Consider the following 13,552-nt stretch of genomic DNA (forward strand, 5'->3'; position numbering starts at 1 on the left):
CCTGCAATCCAGGTGGCACTCAATCTTCAGTGCTAAGAACTTCCTTTGTAAAATCTGCAGCAACTGCAGAGCGTCTCTTCGTAAGGAAATTAAATCAAGGTATGATGAACACAAACTCCATTTACAAAATGATGCTGAACTTTTTTTTTCCATACTTGTGTAAAAGTCATTCTGAGTGTTAGCATCTTGGCAAAGTCACAGGGATTTCAAATTCTCCATTGTCATGGGTTATACTTAGTCAGCTGGTGAATATGATTGCCATTTATTTGAAATTAAATTAATTTATCTGAGTGCTGCCTTTCCATGTATTTCATTAATTCTACTCAGCTTTTGTGGTTTTATTTTGTATTTTTCTTCATGTTTACTTCTGAGTTTTGAGGCCCTCCCAGAGTGAAGTGGCATTTGCTGAAGTCATAAAAACTCTGGTTATGATTTATTACTGTGACAAGTTTTCAGTCTGTTTCCAATAGTCAGATGCAGAGAAAAATATTTTCCAATAAAGCACACCAAGTAAAGGAGTAGTTGGCTGGACTGGGGCTGGCATTGGTCTGTGCTGGATTCAACTGGTTGCTTTGTTAGGGTTTGCTTCATGCTTTATTACTGAGTGCTGGGATGCTACTCGCCTGCCGGAGGATGCCATCACTGTTCCTGTTTTGCTGGCTGCAACCAGCAGCTGTCCTCTGCTCCTGCAGCAGCTCCTGATAACTGTTTTGATGTATTGCTGGATGGACAGGGCTTGCACTGCCCTGTAGTCCCGCTGATATAAAAAATGCCTTTAAGATCCTGCCTTTCCCATCCTAATCTACAAAGGAAACAGGAAAAAGGAACTTAAACTCCCTGTACTCAGACAGCAATGAGAATGTTCCAGCCTGCTCTGTTGCTGCAGTTCCTTGCCCGTGTCTTGTAAACACGCTGCAGCCCAGCATGCCGGAGGGGAACCACTGGTAAAATTTTGACCAGGGGAAGGATACTCCATGAGCTGCTGTAAGAACTGGATGGATATATTTTGGAAAGCATGGACCCTCTGGCACCTCTGGTTCTCTATGGATTCAGCCTGATTATTTCAGGTAAGCGTTTGCTTTAATATCTACAGCTGACCTGTCACGCCCTTCTTGCTTCCCAACACAGCTCCCCACTCCTCACCCTGGGAATCACTTTATTGATTAATTACCCATGTCTGCTCCAGTGTGATCACTTATCTCTGTGAGTTGTTCCCTCAGCAGGCAAGGGGAGGAGGGCTGGAAGCAAGGTATCAGGGAGTGTGTTCTGTATTCACAATCTGCTGCTGTCTCTTCCTAAACACTGAAGTCACTTGTTGATGCACACACTCACACTGCAAACTAGATGTTGACTCTTTCTGTTTCTTTCTTTGTGGCTGTGCAGCAGGAAATGTTGGCACTTTTAGGTATTCCAGTGTTAGATTTTAGACAAGCTTCGGTCAAGATTCTGCAGCTGGAACTTAGATGGAAGTCAGTGGACAAAAAGGCTGGAAATACCCACATGATATAAGACCAATCAATAGCACTTTAAGTGCAACTGAAGAACAATTCAGTGTTATCAGCAAATATGATTAACTATCAAATCAGCAGCTCATCACAAGAGACATATGCAGAAAGGTATACAGTAAAATTACACTAAAGCAAATCTTGCTTGTAGAACCTGGAACAGTAGTGTTAGAGATTTGTTGCTGAAGCCATCAAAGACAAAGTCCTGAGGAAGCCTGCCCCTTCCTGAGCTGCTGCCAGTTGCTCAACTTTTAAGCCTTACTATCTCCACCCATATTTTGATACTCTAGAGAGTTTCTTCAAGGAAATCTGCAAGGGAAAATCTGCAAAACAGAACTACAATAGCTCTGAGCTCACTCCTTAAGATGTAAAGATACATAGGTCCTTCTAGTCCATCTCCAAGTAAAAAAGTAAGATGCTGTAAAACAGCATATTGAGCTGCACTGAAAACCAGAAAGTAGCATGAAAAGGCAGAAGTCCTCACTGTAGTGTAACTCACTTTGTAGTTTCAAACTTTCACAACTAGCATTATCTTACTAGCTCAGTGACATTATGAACTAGTTTATTTGAGATGTCACTGAATTTTTAATTACTTCGGCACTGAGGATAGATAAATACAGGCAAAAAAATTAAGTACTTAAAATCTGTTGAATGCAAGTTTGTGAGTATTCTTCTTTAGCCATTGCTGCAGTAGGCTGCGTATTTTTTGCTAATTCCTATTCTCCAGCTGAAGTTTCATGACTGCTTAGCTGCACACTGATCCAAGCACAGCCACAGCCTCAGGAGGCTCAGGCAGCACTGGTGCTGCTGCCATTATGGATGGAGAGGGAAAGAAAGCCCAATTCACCCAGTTATTTCCCTTTTTCCTCCTTGTTATAGAGAGCAAGTAATTTTCATGAAGTCATGACCATGGGAAAAGCAAAAATTTGGCTATGCAGATCAGCAGTGCAAATGGGCAGTGCAAAGTGCAGGGCACGACGAGCCACCTGGCGCAGCCTTTTCCACAGGGGCTGTCCGGGTTAGGTGTGTATCACAGCCACACCTATCTCAATAGATCTGTCAGCTTTCCCGCTTTTGTTTGAGAATGATATCATGTTTCCTGGGGCGAGTGCAGGACGACAATGAGAACCCGCTTTCCTCCAGATACCACAGGCGGAGCTCAGGAAGGCGGGCAGACGCTCCCCAGCAGCAGAGGTGCTGCGGCCTTCTCCCAGCAGTGTGGGCTGCCCTGGGCCTGCCTTTGTGAGGCTCCGGCTGCAAGGAATGGCCTTTGATTTATGTCCTAACTTTAATAGAGTTACCCTATTAGCAGACAGAGCCGAAGTCTTGATTTGGATGGTGATATTCAGTACCCGCTTCCCAGTACCCGCAGTGCAGCTTCTGCTGAGTGCACACCACAGAAGTGCTCACCTATTCCACAGCACACTTTCCTATAGCAGGCCTACCAATTCCACAGCAAGGAACAAATATCACAGTTTGTCTCTTGCTTGCTGACCACATCCTCAGATGGTCTGGATGTTTGCTGTCAGCTTCTTGCAGCATGCTGGCTGTCAAAACCAATGTTGTGTGAGTGCTGCTTTAGCAAGATGGCCTCCTCTGGTAAGAGGTCTGTAGAAATCAGCAATAGTCAGAATGATTTTCAAGCACATTTCACTGAATATTTCTGGCTTGTCAAATCTCTCTGTTCTCAAATGGAGAAAGAATCTTCAGTGCTACAGCTCTACAATACCAATAACATTAAATCCAGAAGGTTGCTAAAAATACTGGATTTCTTATTTTGGGGGTAGTTTTGATTCAGAATCCATATATAGTAAAGACTAAAAAGGTTACATTAGTCTTTTAAAGGATAGTAGTGAAACTAACAGTGCAGTAGAACTTGATGTGAACTGTATATAATCCCTATAGGTGGCTGAGCTTTCCTTGGGATTAGTAGGTGTAATTGTGAAAATTATACATATAATTATAAATGTCATTATTATATGATTCACTTACATGTTTAGAAAATAAAGCAGCTTTGAACATACATTACCAAATTCACACAAGCACAATTATGATGGTGTAAGCTCTTCAGAACTACAAAGAGATGGTAATTTCTGGTTGCAGAATAGAAAGTCCTAACAGTTGTGTTTCAAGATTTATTTCTTCTTTCTGAAGCTTGACTTAACCTATAGAAAACCTACATTTTCTCTTGTGCACATTATTGTACTCTTTCTCCAAATGTTTGTGATCACAGAATCACAGAATGGCCCAGGTTGGAAAGGACCTCAAGGATCATGAATCTCCAACCCCCCTGCCACAGATGGGGCCACCAACCTCCCCATTTAACACTAGACCAGTTTGTCGAGGGCTCCATCCAACCTGACCTTGAACACCTCCCAGGATGGGGCATTCACAACCTGTCTGGGCAGCCTGTTCCAGCACCTCACCACAATCACAGTAAAGAATTTCCCATAGTTAAAAGAAGGATCAGGTTTGTGTATCTTTGGACGTGCTGCTGTCAGAATGAAAAAGCACCTGAACTTTGACCACAGACTCACAGTGCTGTCTTTCTGAGCCTCTGACAGCTTAATGGACACAAACTACATCTGAAATTTTTATCTCAGGAATTTTAAAATTACTCTGAGTAGATATTAGATTGATGCCGGATATTTCAGTCACCAAAATGATCAAACATTTTCTAATGTGAAATTAGAATTCTAAGGTGAATTGCAGGAGAAAGTGAGAAAGGGTTTTCACTCCTTAAATGTATTTGATTTGTAAGATCCAGGAACTGCACCTGCCTGCCACTTATATCATTTATGCAGAGGACCCTGTTGTCTTTTTCAGGAGCCTAAAGTTTAGACAGAATTTAGACTCTTGCTGAGATAGAGCCGTCACTGACTCCAGAAGTGATTGTTCTGTCACATGTATTACTAATGAACCTCTATGACCTGCTGACACCTTTTATCTCAGCACAGGTCCACTAAGATTGTCATTGATTGCAAAATGAGTGCATCTAAATCTTGGGAGAAAGCAGAGCTGATCTTTCTTCTTGAGATTGCTGACAGTAGTCAAGCAGTGACCATTATTACTGCCCCCTGATTTTGAATCTAGAAGCCAAAAACAACTTCAGGCAGCCCTGTGCACCTCCTCTATGTGAACTCATGAAAGGGTGCTGATTCTCTTCCATTGTTTCTTTTTATCCTTAGAGTTTGCTTTCAGTATGTGCCTGGTTCAGCCCCAAGGAGAGGCAGGGTATCTCTCAGCAAGCCTGTGTGCCCAAAGGCCTTCCAAGCAGCTGGGAGCAAACAGGAATGGAGAGGCATTGCAGCAGACACTAGGAATAGCTTCTAAAAGGATGAAATGAAATCACCCAACATCCACATCTGTTAATGTGTGCCATTGCTTTAGATACAGTTTATACAGATATATATTAGATTGTTTGGATATCATAATTAAGTTGGTTGGGTAGATTACTTTTTTGCTGTAATTTCACTTCTGGAAAAAAAATCTGAAATATTTTGTTGAGATGATTGATCTTATGTAAATTTAATCTGAAAGGATTTTGGTGGAGAATGCTGACTGTAGAGCTGGTCCTTCATATGTCCACATTGAGAACTCCTTGTATGGGAAACCTGCTCTGTTATTGATCACACACGCTTGAGTCTGCTTGTCCCAGGCCTGTCTCTTTAACACAGACTCCACAGCAGTTATTGTGGTGGGGAGGTTGTTGTGTAGGCACAGAACAAATATACCAAAAATGGATGCATCCACCACTTCTGTGAGATGGATGTACAGCTCCACGGCCAGCTCTCACCATGATGCAAGGGAATATGTTACATGGAGGAGCACATACCATGTATTTAGCCGCTCTCCATCATATTTGAGAAGTCGTGGCTGTCTGGTGTGGTCCCGGATGACTGGAGGAAGGGTCACGTCACTCCCATTTACAAGAAAGGGAGCAAGGAGGACCCCGGGAACTACAGGCCGGTGAGTCTCACCTCTGTGCCTGGGAAGATCATGGAACAGATCATCCTGGATGACATGCTTGATCACATGAGGAAAGGGCGTGTGATCCGTGACAGCCAGCACGGCTTCACCAGAGGAAGGTCATGCTTGACCAATCTGGTGGCCTTTTATGATGGAGTGACGGCATCGGTGGACAAGGGAAAGGCGACCGATGTCATTTACCTGGACTTGAGCAAGGCCTTTGACATGGTCCCCCACCACATCCTTATCTCCAAACTGGAGGGATGTGGATTTGATGGGTGGACCACTCGATGGATAAGAAACTGGTTGAAAGGCCGCAGACAGAGGGTGATCATCAATGGCTCTATGTCCAGGTGGAGGCTGATAACGAGCGGCGTCCCCCAGGGGTCTGTCTTGGGACCGGTGCTCTTTAACATCTTTATCAATGACATTGATGACGGAATTGAGTGCACCCTCAGCAAGTTTGCTGACGACACCAAGCTGAGTGGTGTGGTTGACACAGTTGAAGGACGGGATGCCATTCAGAGGGACCTCGAGAGGCTAGAAAGGTGGGCCCGGGTGAACCTGATGAGGTTCAACACTGCAAAGTGCAGAGTTTTGCACTTGGGCCGGAGGAATCCCAGGCATCCCTACAGACTGGAAGGAGAGGTCCTTGAGAGCAGCCCTGTGGAGAAGGACCTGGGGGTCTTGGTAGACGAAAAACTTAACATGAGCCAGCAGTGTGCCCTTGCAGCTCGTAAGGCAAATGGGATCCTGGGCTCCATCAGAAGAGGGGTGGCCAGCAGGGACAGAGAGGTGATTGTTCCCCTCTACTCTGCTCTTGTGAGGCCCCATCTGGAATACTGCGTCCAGGTCTGGAGCCCCCAGTACAAGAAAGACAGGGAGCTGTTGGAGAGGGTCCAGAGGAGGGCCACAAAGATGATCAGGGGACTGGAGCACCTCCCCTATGAGGACAGGCTGAGGGAGCTGGGCTTGTTCAGCCTGGAGAAAAGAAGGCTGCGGGGTGACCTCATTGCAGCCTTTCAGTACATAAAGGGAGCCTACAAAGAGGAGGGGAATCAACTCTTTGAAAGGGTGAGTGACAGCAGGACAAGGGGAAATGGTTTTAAGCTGAGGGAAGGGAGATTTAGGTTGGATGTCAGGGGGAAATTCTTTACGGAGAGAGTGGTGAGGTACTGGAACAGGCTGCCCAGGGAGGTTGTGGATGCCCCGTCCCTGGAGGTGTTCAAAGCCAGATTGGATGGGGCCCTGGGCAGTCTGGTCTAGCATTAGGTGGAATGGTGGTGGCCCTGCATGTGGCAGGGGGGTTGGAGATTCATGATCCTTGAGGTCCCTTCCAACCCTGGCAATTCTGTGATTCTGTGATTCTGTGATGTATTACTAAGCTCACTAGGGAGGATGCTGAGTCTTTTCCCATGCAGAGCTGCCCTTCCCAGAAGACCTGCTTCTGGGAGAATTCCTTGCAAGCCCCTTCTGCTGTTTTTGTGTGACACACTTGGAACCCAAGGGGTGAAAATTAAAAGTTTTTAAAGAAGCTTCAGCAGACGATATTCTCTGAAGGAGCTGCCCTGTGCCAGTGGGAAGATCTTACTGAGCACACTGTTCCACTGCAGGAGACTCACAGAAAGAAAATAGCGTATGTCTGAAATGGAGGCTCTCCTGTGACGAGTTTTAAATGCTGATTGTTTCTCTAGGGTGTAGATCTGAGGACTGTCCAGATAACGTGCAGACTAAGAACATGAACTAGTAATGTTAAGTGTCATATCATAAAGTAGCAACAAACCCCCAACAGAATTCATTTTCTAACTCACCACTGGGAAAAACAAGAACTTTTAGGCTCAAGAATAACAGATATTTTCTAAATTTTGAAAGGATCTTTGAAAGACATATACCCATTATTCAAGAGTAATGCACTTCAACCTTCTTACTTCAAAGCCAATTTTTGCTTGTCTGTTACTTTTATACTTTCTGTGTCACATCAGCCTGACCGATGAGATGGCATGGTTAATTTCCCATTTTGGAGCACAAGAAGTTTCTCTAAGTTTGCAGTTCCAAACACACTTCTGGCTGATATGGCTGATGATTTTCTCCTGTGTAATTTTCGAGCTGTTCATTCCTGACCTGCCACTGCACAGCACTGTTAGCCTCCTGAATCACAAACTGTACTTAACACCAGCAAAATTCCCTACATAGAAAAATCAGTAAGCAGCAGCCTGAGGGTACACTACTATACAAGAAGAGAGTATTCATATCCAGCAGCCAAAGCCCAGAGACACTTCTAGACACTGTGAATTTTTTGCATGCTATATGCTCTGTTCATGCTGTGAAGATGAATTGATTGCATATGTTGTTTTGCATATGTCATCTGCCTGCATTCACACAAACCACATACATGCTCTGTATGTACAGCAGCCTCAAAAAACAACTGTTGCTGTTTTGGACAAATTGATTCTTGCCTGCAAGTACTTTCGTGGTAGTAGTACCCATATTTGGCTGGCTGCAAATCCAGCTAGATTTAGCTGAGCTGCAGGCTCGCTCTGCCCCACTTTTCCCACATTCTTCATCCTTTTTCAGCATTACCTAGCACATTGTCAACTAGTTGCTCAAGCAGTCCCTGCTGGCACTTTTTTTTTTTTTTTTCCCTGCTTAAATTGCTTATGGCAAACCATCTCTAAGGAGAAGTCATTAGACAGCTCTTACTTCTTTCTGTGCTTAAGTTACTCTACACACAGACATTTAGGCACTCTGAACTTGGGAACAGCAAACTCAGTTGCACCAGCCTTTCATTATCACTTTCATCTTAAAAGATTACTCTGATAGGTTATGAAATAAATGGAATGTAGAGGAAATGATTTTGCTTCCCCTTACAAGAGGGAAGTTGCATTTCCTTCATCTTCTCCAGATGCACCCAAGGGCCCATAAGAAAACATGAGCTTCAGTAGTTTTGGCAGGCAGTTGTATTTCTTACACTTGTACTCACGTCTTCCCACTACGAGTAAGTAGCAAAATGATGTTCTGTCACTAGTTTCTCGTCTCTTTTTTCACTTCACAGTGTCTTTACTCCCAAAATAATGCCCTGTTGCTAAGAAAGAGTTGTATTGATTGAGCTATAAACCATTCCAGAGCCTCCTGTTAGCATCCACGGACATCCAATAGGATTGATTCCACAGACAACAAAGATTATTACTGGCAAACTTCATTTTTTGGTCTTTTATGAGCTGTTTTTCAGCATCATTTCTGCATCTCTTTTTTACCCTGCTGCTGCTTCACTTAATCCTGGTGCAGATGCACTTAATCTGTTTGGGCTAACAATAGTCTCAGCACTGTTTTCCTGTTGAGGACAGAGTTGTCAGAGGAGAATTTGACTCACAGTGAGGAGTTACTCCATCTGCTGCAGTCTTTGCATTTCAGAAGTTGTTTCCAGGATATCAAGAGAGTACTGAGTTCATGAAGTGAATATATTATTTCAAATCCACCCATGCCCCCAGATTGTTTGCTTTTTCAGATAGTGAAAAAAAATAACCAAGATTTATAAGAAAAATACTGAGTGCACTGAAAAGAAAAAAAGGAAAAGGAAAAGGAAAAGGAAAAGAAAAAGAAAAAGAAAAAGAAAAAGAAAAAGAAAAAGAAAAAGAAAAAGAAAAAAAAAAAAAAAAAAAAAGATTGCTAGATACTGGTGTGGTTTGTTTTCTATTTTCCACATGAAAATCATCCCAAAAGAACTAATGCTTTGGGATAGTTTCTGGCTAGCTTTAATATAGCATAAGGAGCACTCTCCTTTTTCTTTTTTTCTTTTTCTTCATATTTCAGTGCATTATTTCAATCCTGATTATCTTCCAAATTGGTGAATTAGTTAATAAATTTCAATGTAATTTATTCAGTTCTTCATTAGCAGTTAATTGAACACTACATTTTTTTCAGTAATATTGCTAAATTATTTCCATTTGTATTCCCAAATAGATTAATTACATTATTTTAGTTTGATGTGTACTTTATACAGAAAAATAAAACCAAGGAGAGTACCAATGAACAGCCAAGTACAAAACAAGATAGGGTGAGAAATCTTAGCTGCAAAGGATTTTGCAGTTTAGGTTTGCTCTAAAACAAAACTGCATTCATTCAAATAGAGGAAGTGCTTTTTTTTCTTTTTTTTTTTGTAGGAGACATGAAAGAGAGGAGGGCTGGTGACTTGACAGTCTGTGATATACATTTCCACAGAAATTTCACATTCCAATCTCAAAAAAATTAAGTTATGTGGTTAGTATTATAATGAAAGTAAGAAACTGTTTTGCTCTCAGTTTAACACAAAACCCCAAGCACAGATTGCACTACAGCACTGTTTGGTTTATACTCACATTTTTGGGTAGCTCTTAGCAGGCAGTTCAAACTATATCACATTTCTTTCTTCTCACTAAATCTGATGAAGAAAGGGATGAAATTTACTGAATAAAACCTTCCTCCTTCCCGCCCTCACATCCCCTTTTATTTAAGTAATACTCTGAAAGAATTAATGTCTCCACTCATTTCCTACCACAGCTCTTATTTTTCCTTTGTTATACTCCAGATGCAAAGGGAAGGACTTCCATCCTATAGTCAGTCAAGCAGTTAACAGTAAAGCTCTCTAAATGTAAGGAAACGAAATACTGTAATAGCTAAACTACTTTTTCTTTCCACCACTACTTAGCTTTAATTAACAGCTAAAACAATCACTCAGAATTCTACATTCTTAATGAACTCTGGAAATATGGGCTGGTTAATAAATACTTGTTTGGGGGCAGTGGTTTATTATTATCCTTTATCATGATGGAGACTACTCTTGCTGTGGTGGAGGATTATGAGCCACGTCATGGAATTAAACCATTTCCCAGTTAAGAGGGAAATTTGTAAAGGCATCATGTTAGACAGCAATTGTCTTGAACCTTTCCATAATTTTTTGGGGATCAGACAAGTGCTAAGTATAGATCACAAAATATTTAGGCAGCAAATTTCTGAGATGCAAGGACAAAACCTAACACTTTTCCATTCTCACAGTTCTTGTTGTCTGCATTGATCTGCAATAAGCTGTCTCACCTAGAGATTGCCCAATGCTGTTTCCAGATGAATTTTCCAGCACCAATTCTGATCTGAGGAAGTGATAATTCAAACTTTTACAGATTGTCTTGTTCTTTGAGCATGGGATGTGTTCCAGGAATTTCTCAGAAGTGTTTCTTCTGCCCTTCTGAACTGAATTTTACTGGTGCAACACACCACTGAAAATATGGTGACTGACTGAATAAATGGCCTTTGGTCAGCTCAACCTGCCAAATAATGTTTAATACAAGCAAGATCACAGTCCTGTAGTTCAGGGTGGGCCAGAAGGTTTGCCTGCAAGTGTTTTGCTGTACAGATTTAAACTTACTGCTTTAGAGGATGCTGTTTAGAGGATGCCATTTTCTCATTGCCAGGAGGACACAAAGCCCTGTGCAGCAATGAGCGTGTGTCAGAAATATCAGGCAGTGAATCCTCTCCCATTTTCAACATCAGCCTTCTTCTCTTTTCTGCAAATCTAATTGCACACACAGCAAATTGCCTTCCTGACAAGGTCAGTCCCTCAAGGACTGTGGCAGGAGTCAAAGGACTTTTCCAAGGAAACACAGAGTATTGTCACTTATACAGGGACAGGCTGTTTCCTGTCTCTATTTGTTGTACTTTTCTCAAAGAGTCAAATCCTGTTGTCCTTAATTGGTCCTTGCATGTTCAAAGTCTTCATTAATACCAAGGGTGGGACCTGCCTGTTTTGCACCACCAGGTAATGAAAATTCATTCTCACTCAGCAAGGACAGCTGTGTTAGCCCAAGATGCATTGCCAAGAAGGTATGCTGTAGGAAGCACAAAGCATAAAGCACATGTAGATTTTACACATTTCTGATTAGTTGTTTTGTTTTTCCATAGTCACTAATTCCCGGTGGAGACAAAGAAAGCCTTCCTGTCATCTCTGAGGCCTGTAGCTATCTTCAAAGGGCCAGTCCTGCCAGGTCCTTGAGTTCACAAGTGAAACAACCTCAGTTAGACTTACTGCTAGAGAGCTGGTTTTTGAGATACATTGAAGCCTAACTTTTTCTTAGTGCAAAACTCACCTGGATATATTTTAATTTCTGCTTGCAACGTACCTCAGCGGTGAAACTATAGCTTGTGTCTGGGGAATGAAGTAAGTCACTGCTTATGCTTACACCCTTTTAGTCACAGAAGAGTCTTCTGGAGAAAACTCTAGAAAATCTGCCTTGTGCTGTCAGTGTCATGCATGTGTTTGAGTTGCTCTGCAGTGTCTGATATGACAGGACACCTCTGCTTAGACAATTCATCAGAAGACTATCCATCCACTGGTGGCTGGGTTCATATTCCTCTGGAATAATCATGTGTATAGATGAGCAATAGGCCTGTGACACAGTTGTTCTATACCTTGATTTACACAATTTGTATCACTGCAGAGAAAAAGATAATTATGCAGCAAATGCCCTGAATCTAATATGATATTTCTTTGCTATATCGTATACAGGGACCCAAGGTAACACAAATACTAGACCTCAAAACTCAGATTTCTCCTGCCACTTTTTCTCAGCATTTTGAGAGACTGAGATATAGAGAAAGAAGAGTTACTATTTTCACCTTTCAATCTGGACACTTTCCCATGTAACATGCAGTAGGAACTTGCTTTATTAGGGGCTGGACTGGACAATCTCCAGAGGACCCTTCCAATCCCTTTGATTCTGTGCGTTGGAAATTGAGGGACGGAAAAACACTGGAAACAGAGAAATGAAACTGTAGCCCAGAATGTGCAGTATTTCCTGAGGGACTCCAGCAGTTTGGGAGCATTTCTCTATATTGGGAAGGCAGTTGCAGCTCTATGCCCTGCTCTATGCCAGGTAGAAATGCCAAATTTCTACCTCAGCTCAGTTTGAACTGGTAGTACCCTGCCTGATCTTAAAGCAAGTCATGGAGTATGGATTCAGGTTTCATTCTGAGTTTCATGAAATCAGCATCTTGCAGTTTATGATTTTAAGCATAACTCTACCTGGTACATGAAGTCATGGGTCATATCCCAAGCTGTTAGTCTTCAAGGCTGGTAGTTTTTGAATTACATCTGCCTATAGCTGAGTGAGAGTACAATCACTCCTCAGTTAAAGAACCACAATAAAAGCTCTATAAATGAATGCATGTCTGGCCTCACTTCTATTACCTAGATCTTTAATTTTATCAAAGGACCACAGAATCATGGAATTGCAGGGATTGGAGGGGATCTCAAGAGATCGTCGAGTCCAACACCCCTGCTAGAGCAGGTACCTTACAATAGGTTGACATCCAGACGGATCTTGAATATCTCCACAGAAGGAGACTCCACAACCTCTCTGGGCAACCTGTCCCAGTGCGCTATCGGCCTCATAAAGAAGTTCTTGTGCATGTTAGTATGGAACTGCCTGTGTTCAACTTTTAGGCCATTGCTCCTTGTCCTATCACTATGCACCACCAAGAAGAGCTTGGCCTCATTGCTTTGCCTCCCACCTCTCTTTAGATATCTATAAACATTTATCAGCTCCCCACTCTGCCTGTCACTCTAGGCTGAACAGACAGACCCAGGTTGCTCTGTCTTCCTTTATACAGGAGATGCTCCAGGCCATTCATCATCTTTGTGACTCTTTGCTGGACTCCTTTGAGGAAATCTCTGTCTTTTTTGAATTGGAGAGCCCAGAGCTGTACACAGTATTCTAAACATGACTTCACCAGGGCAGAGTATATGGGGAGGATGTACTTCCGTGGCAACAGGATGAACTGACTTCACTGACCTCCACCTTTATGCGGTACTTACTGTAAGGCCTGCTGCATCCCCTCCACAAGGTTTTGTTTCCTTATGGTGTGACCACGAACTACCTGGCCTGGCACAGCACTGGGCTGGATGTAGTGAAGTCACTAAGTTGTCATGACACCTCCATCCCCAGCGTGGGGAGCAGGGACAGGCATTCTCCCAGCAGGGTGCATGCAGACTGCAGCAAGCACACAGACCTTCTGGCCCCCTGTATCCTGGGCTGCACTCATTTCTTTCA

The 13,552-nt window shown here is 42.7% G+C and overlaps 1 protein-coding gene across 1 annotated transcript in view; it reads left to right on the plus strand.

The window, feature by feature from the left end:
- The first annotated feature begins 822 nt into the window (after window positions 1-822).
- TEK (TEK receptor tyrosine kinase) overlaps window positions 823-13,552 on the plus strand; it is a 44,648-nt gene continuing 31,918 nt past the window's right edge. Inside the window, exon 1 of the mRNA XM_031602360.2 lies at window positions 823-1,067. Coding sequence (XP_031458220.1) covers window positions 1,016-1,067 — 52 coding nt within the window. The 5' untranslated portion in view covers window positions 823-1,015. The remainder of the gene's footprint in view (window positions 1,068-13,552) is intronic.

The sequence above is a fragment of the Phasianus colchicus genome, chromosome Z (genome assembly GCF_987193195.1).
Source record: "Phasianus colchicus chromosome Z, bPhaCol1.hap1.1, whole genome shotgun sequence".
Classification (NCBI taxonomy): Eukaryota; Metazoa; Chordata; class Aves; order Galliformes; family Phasianidae; genus Phasianus; species Phasianus colchicus.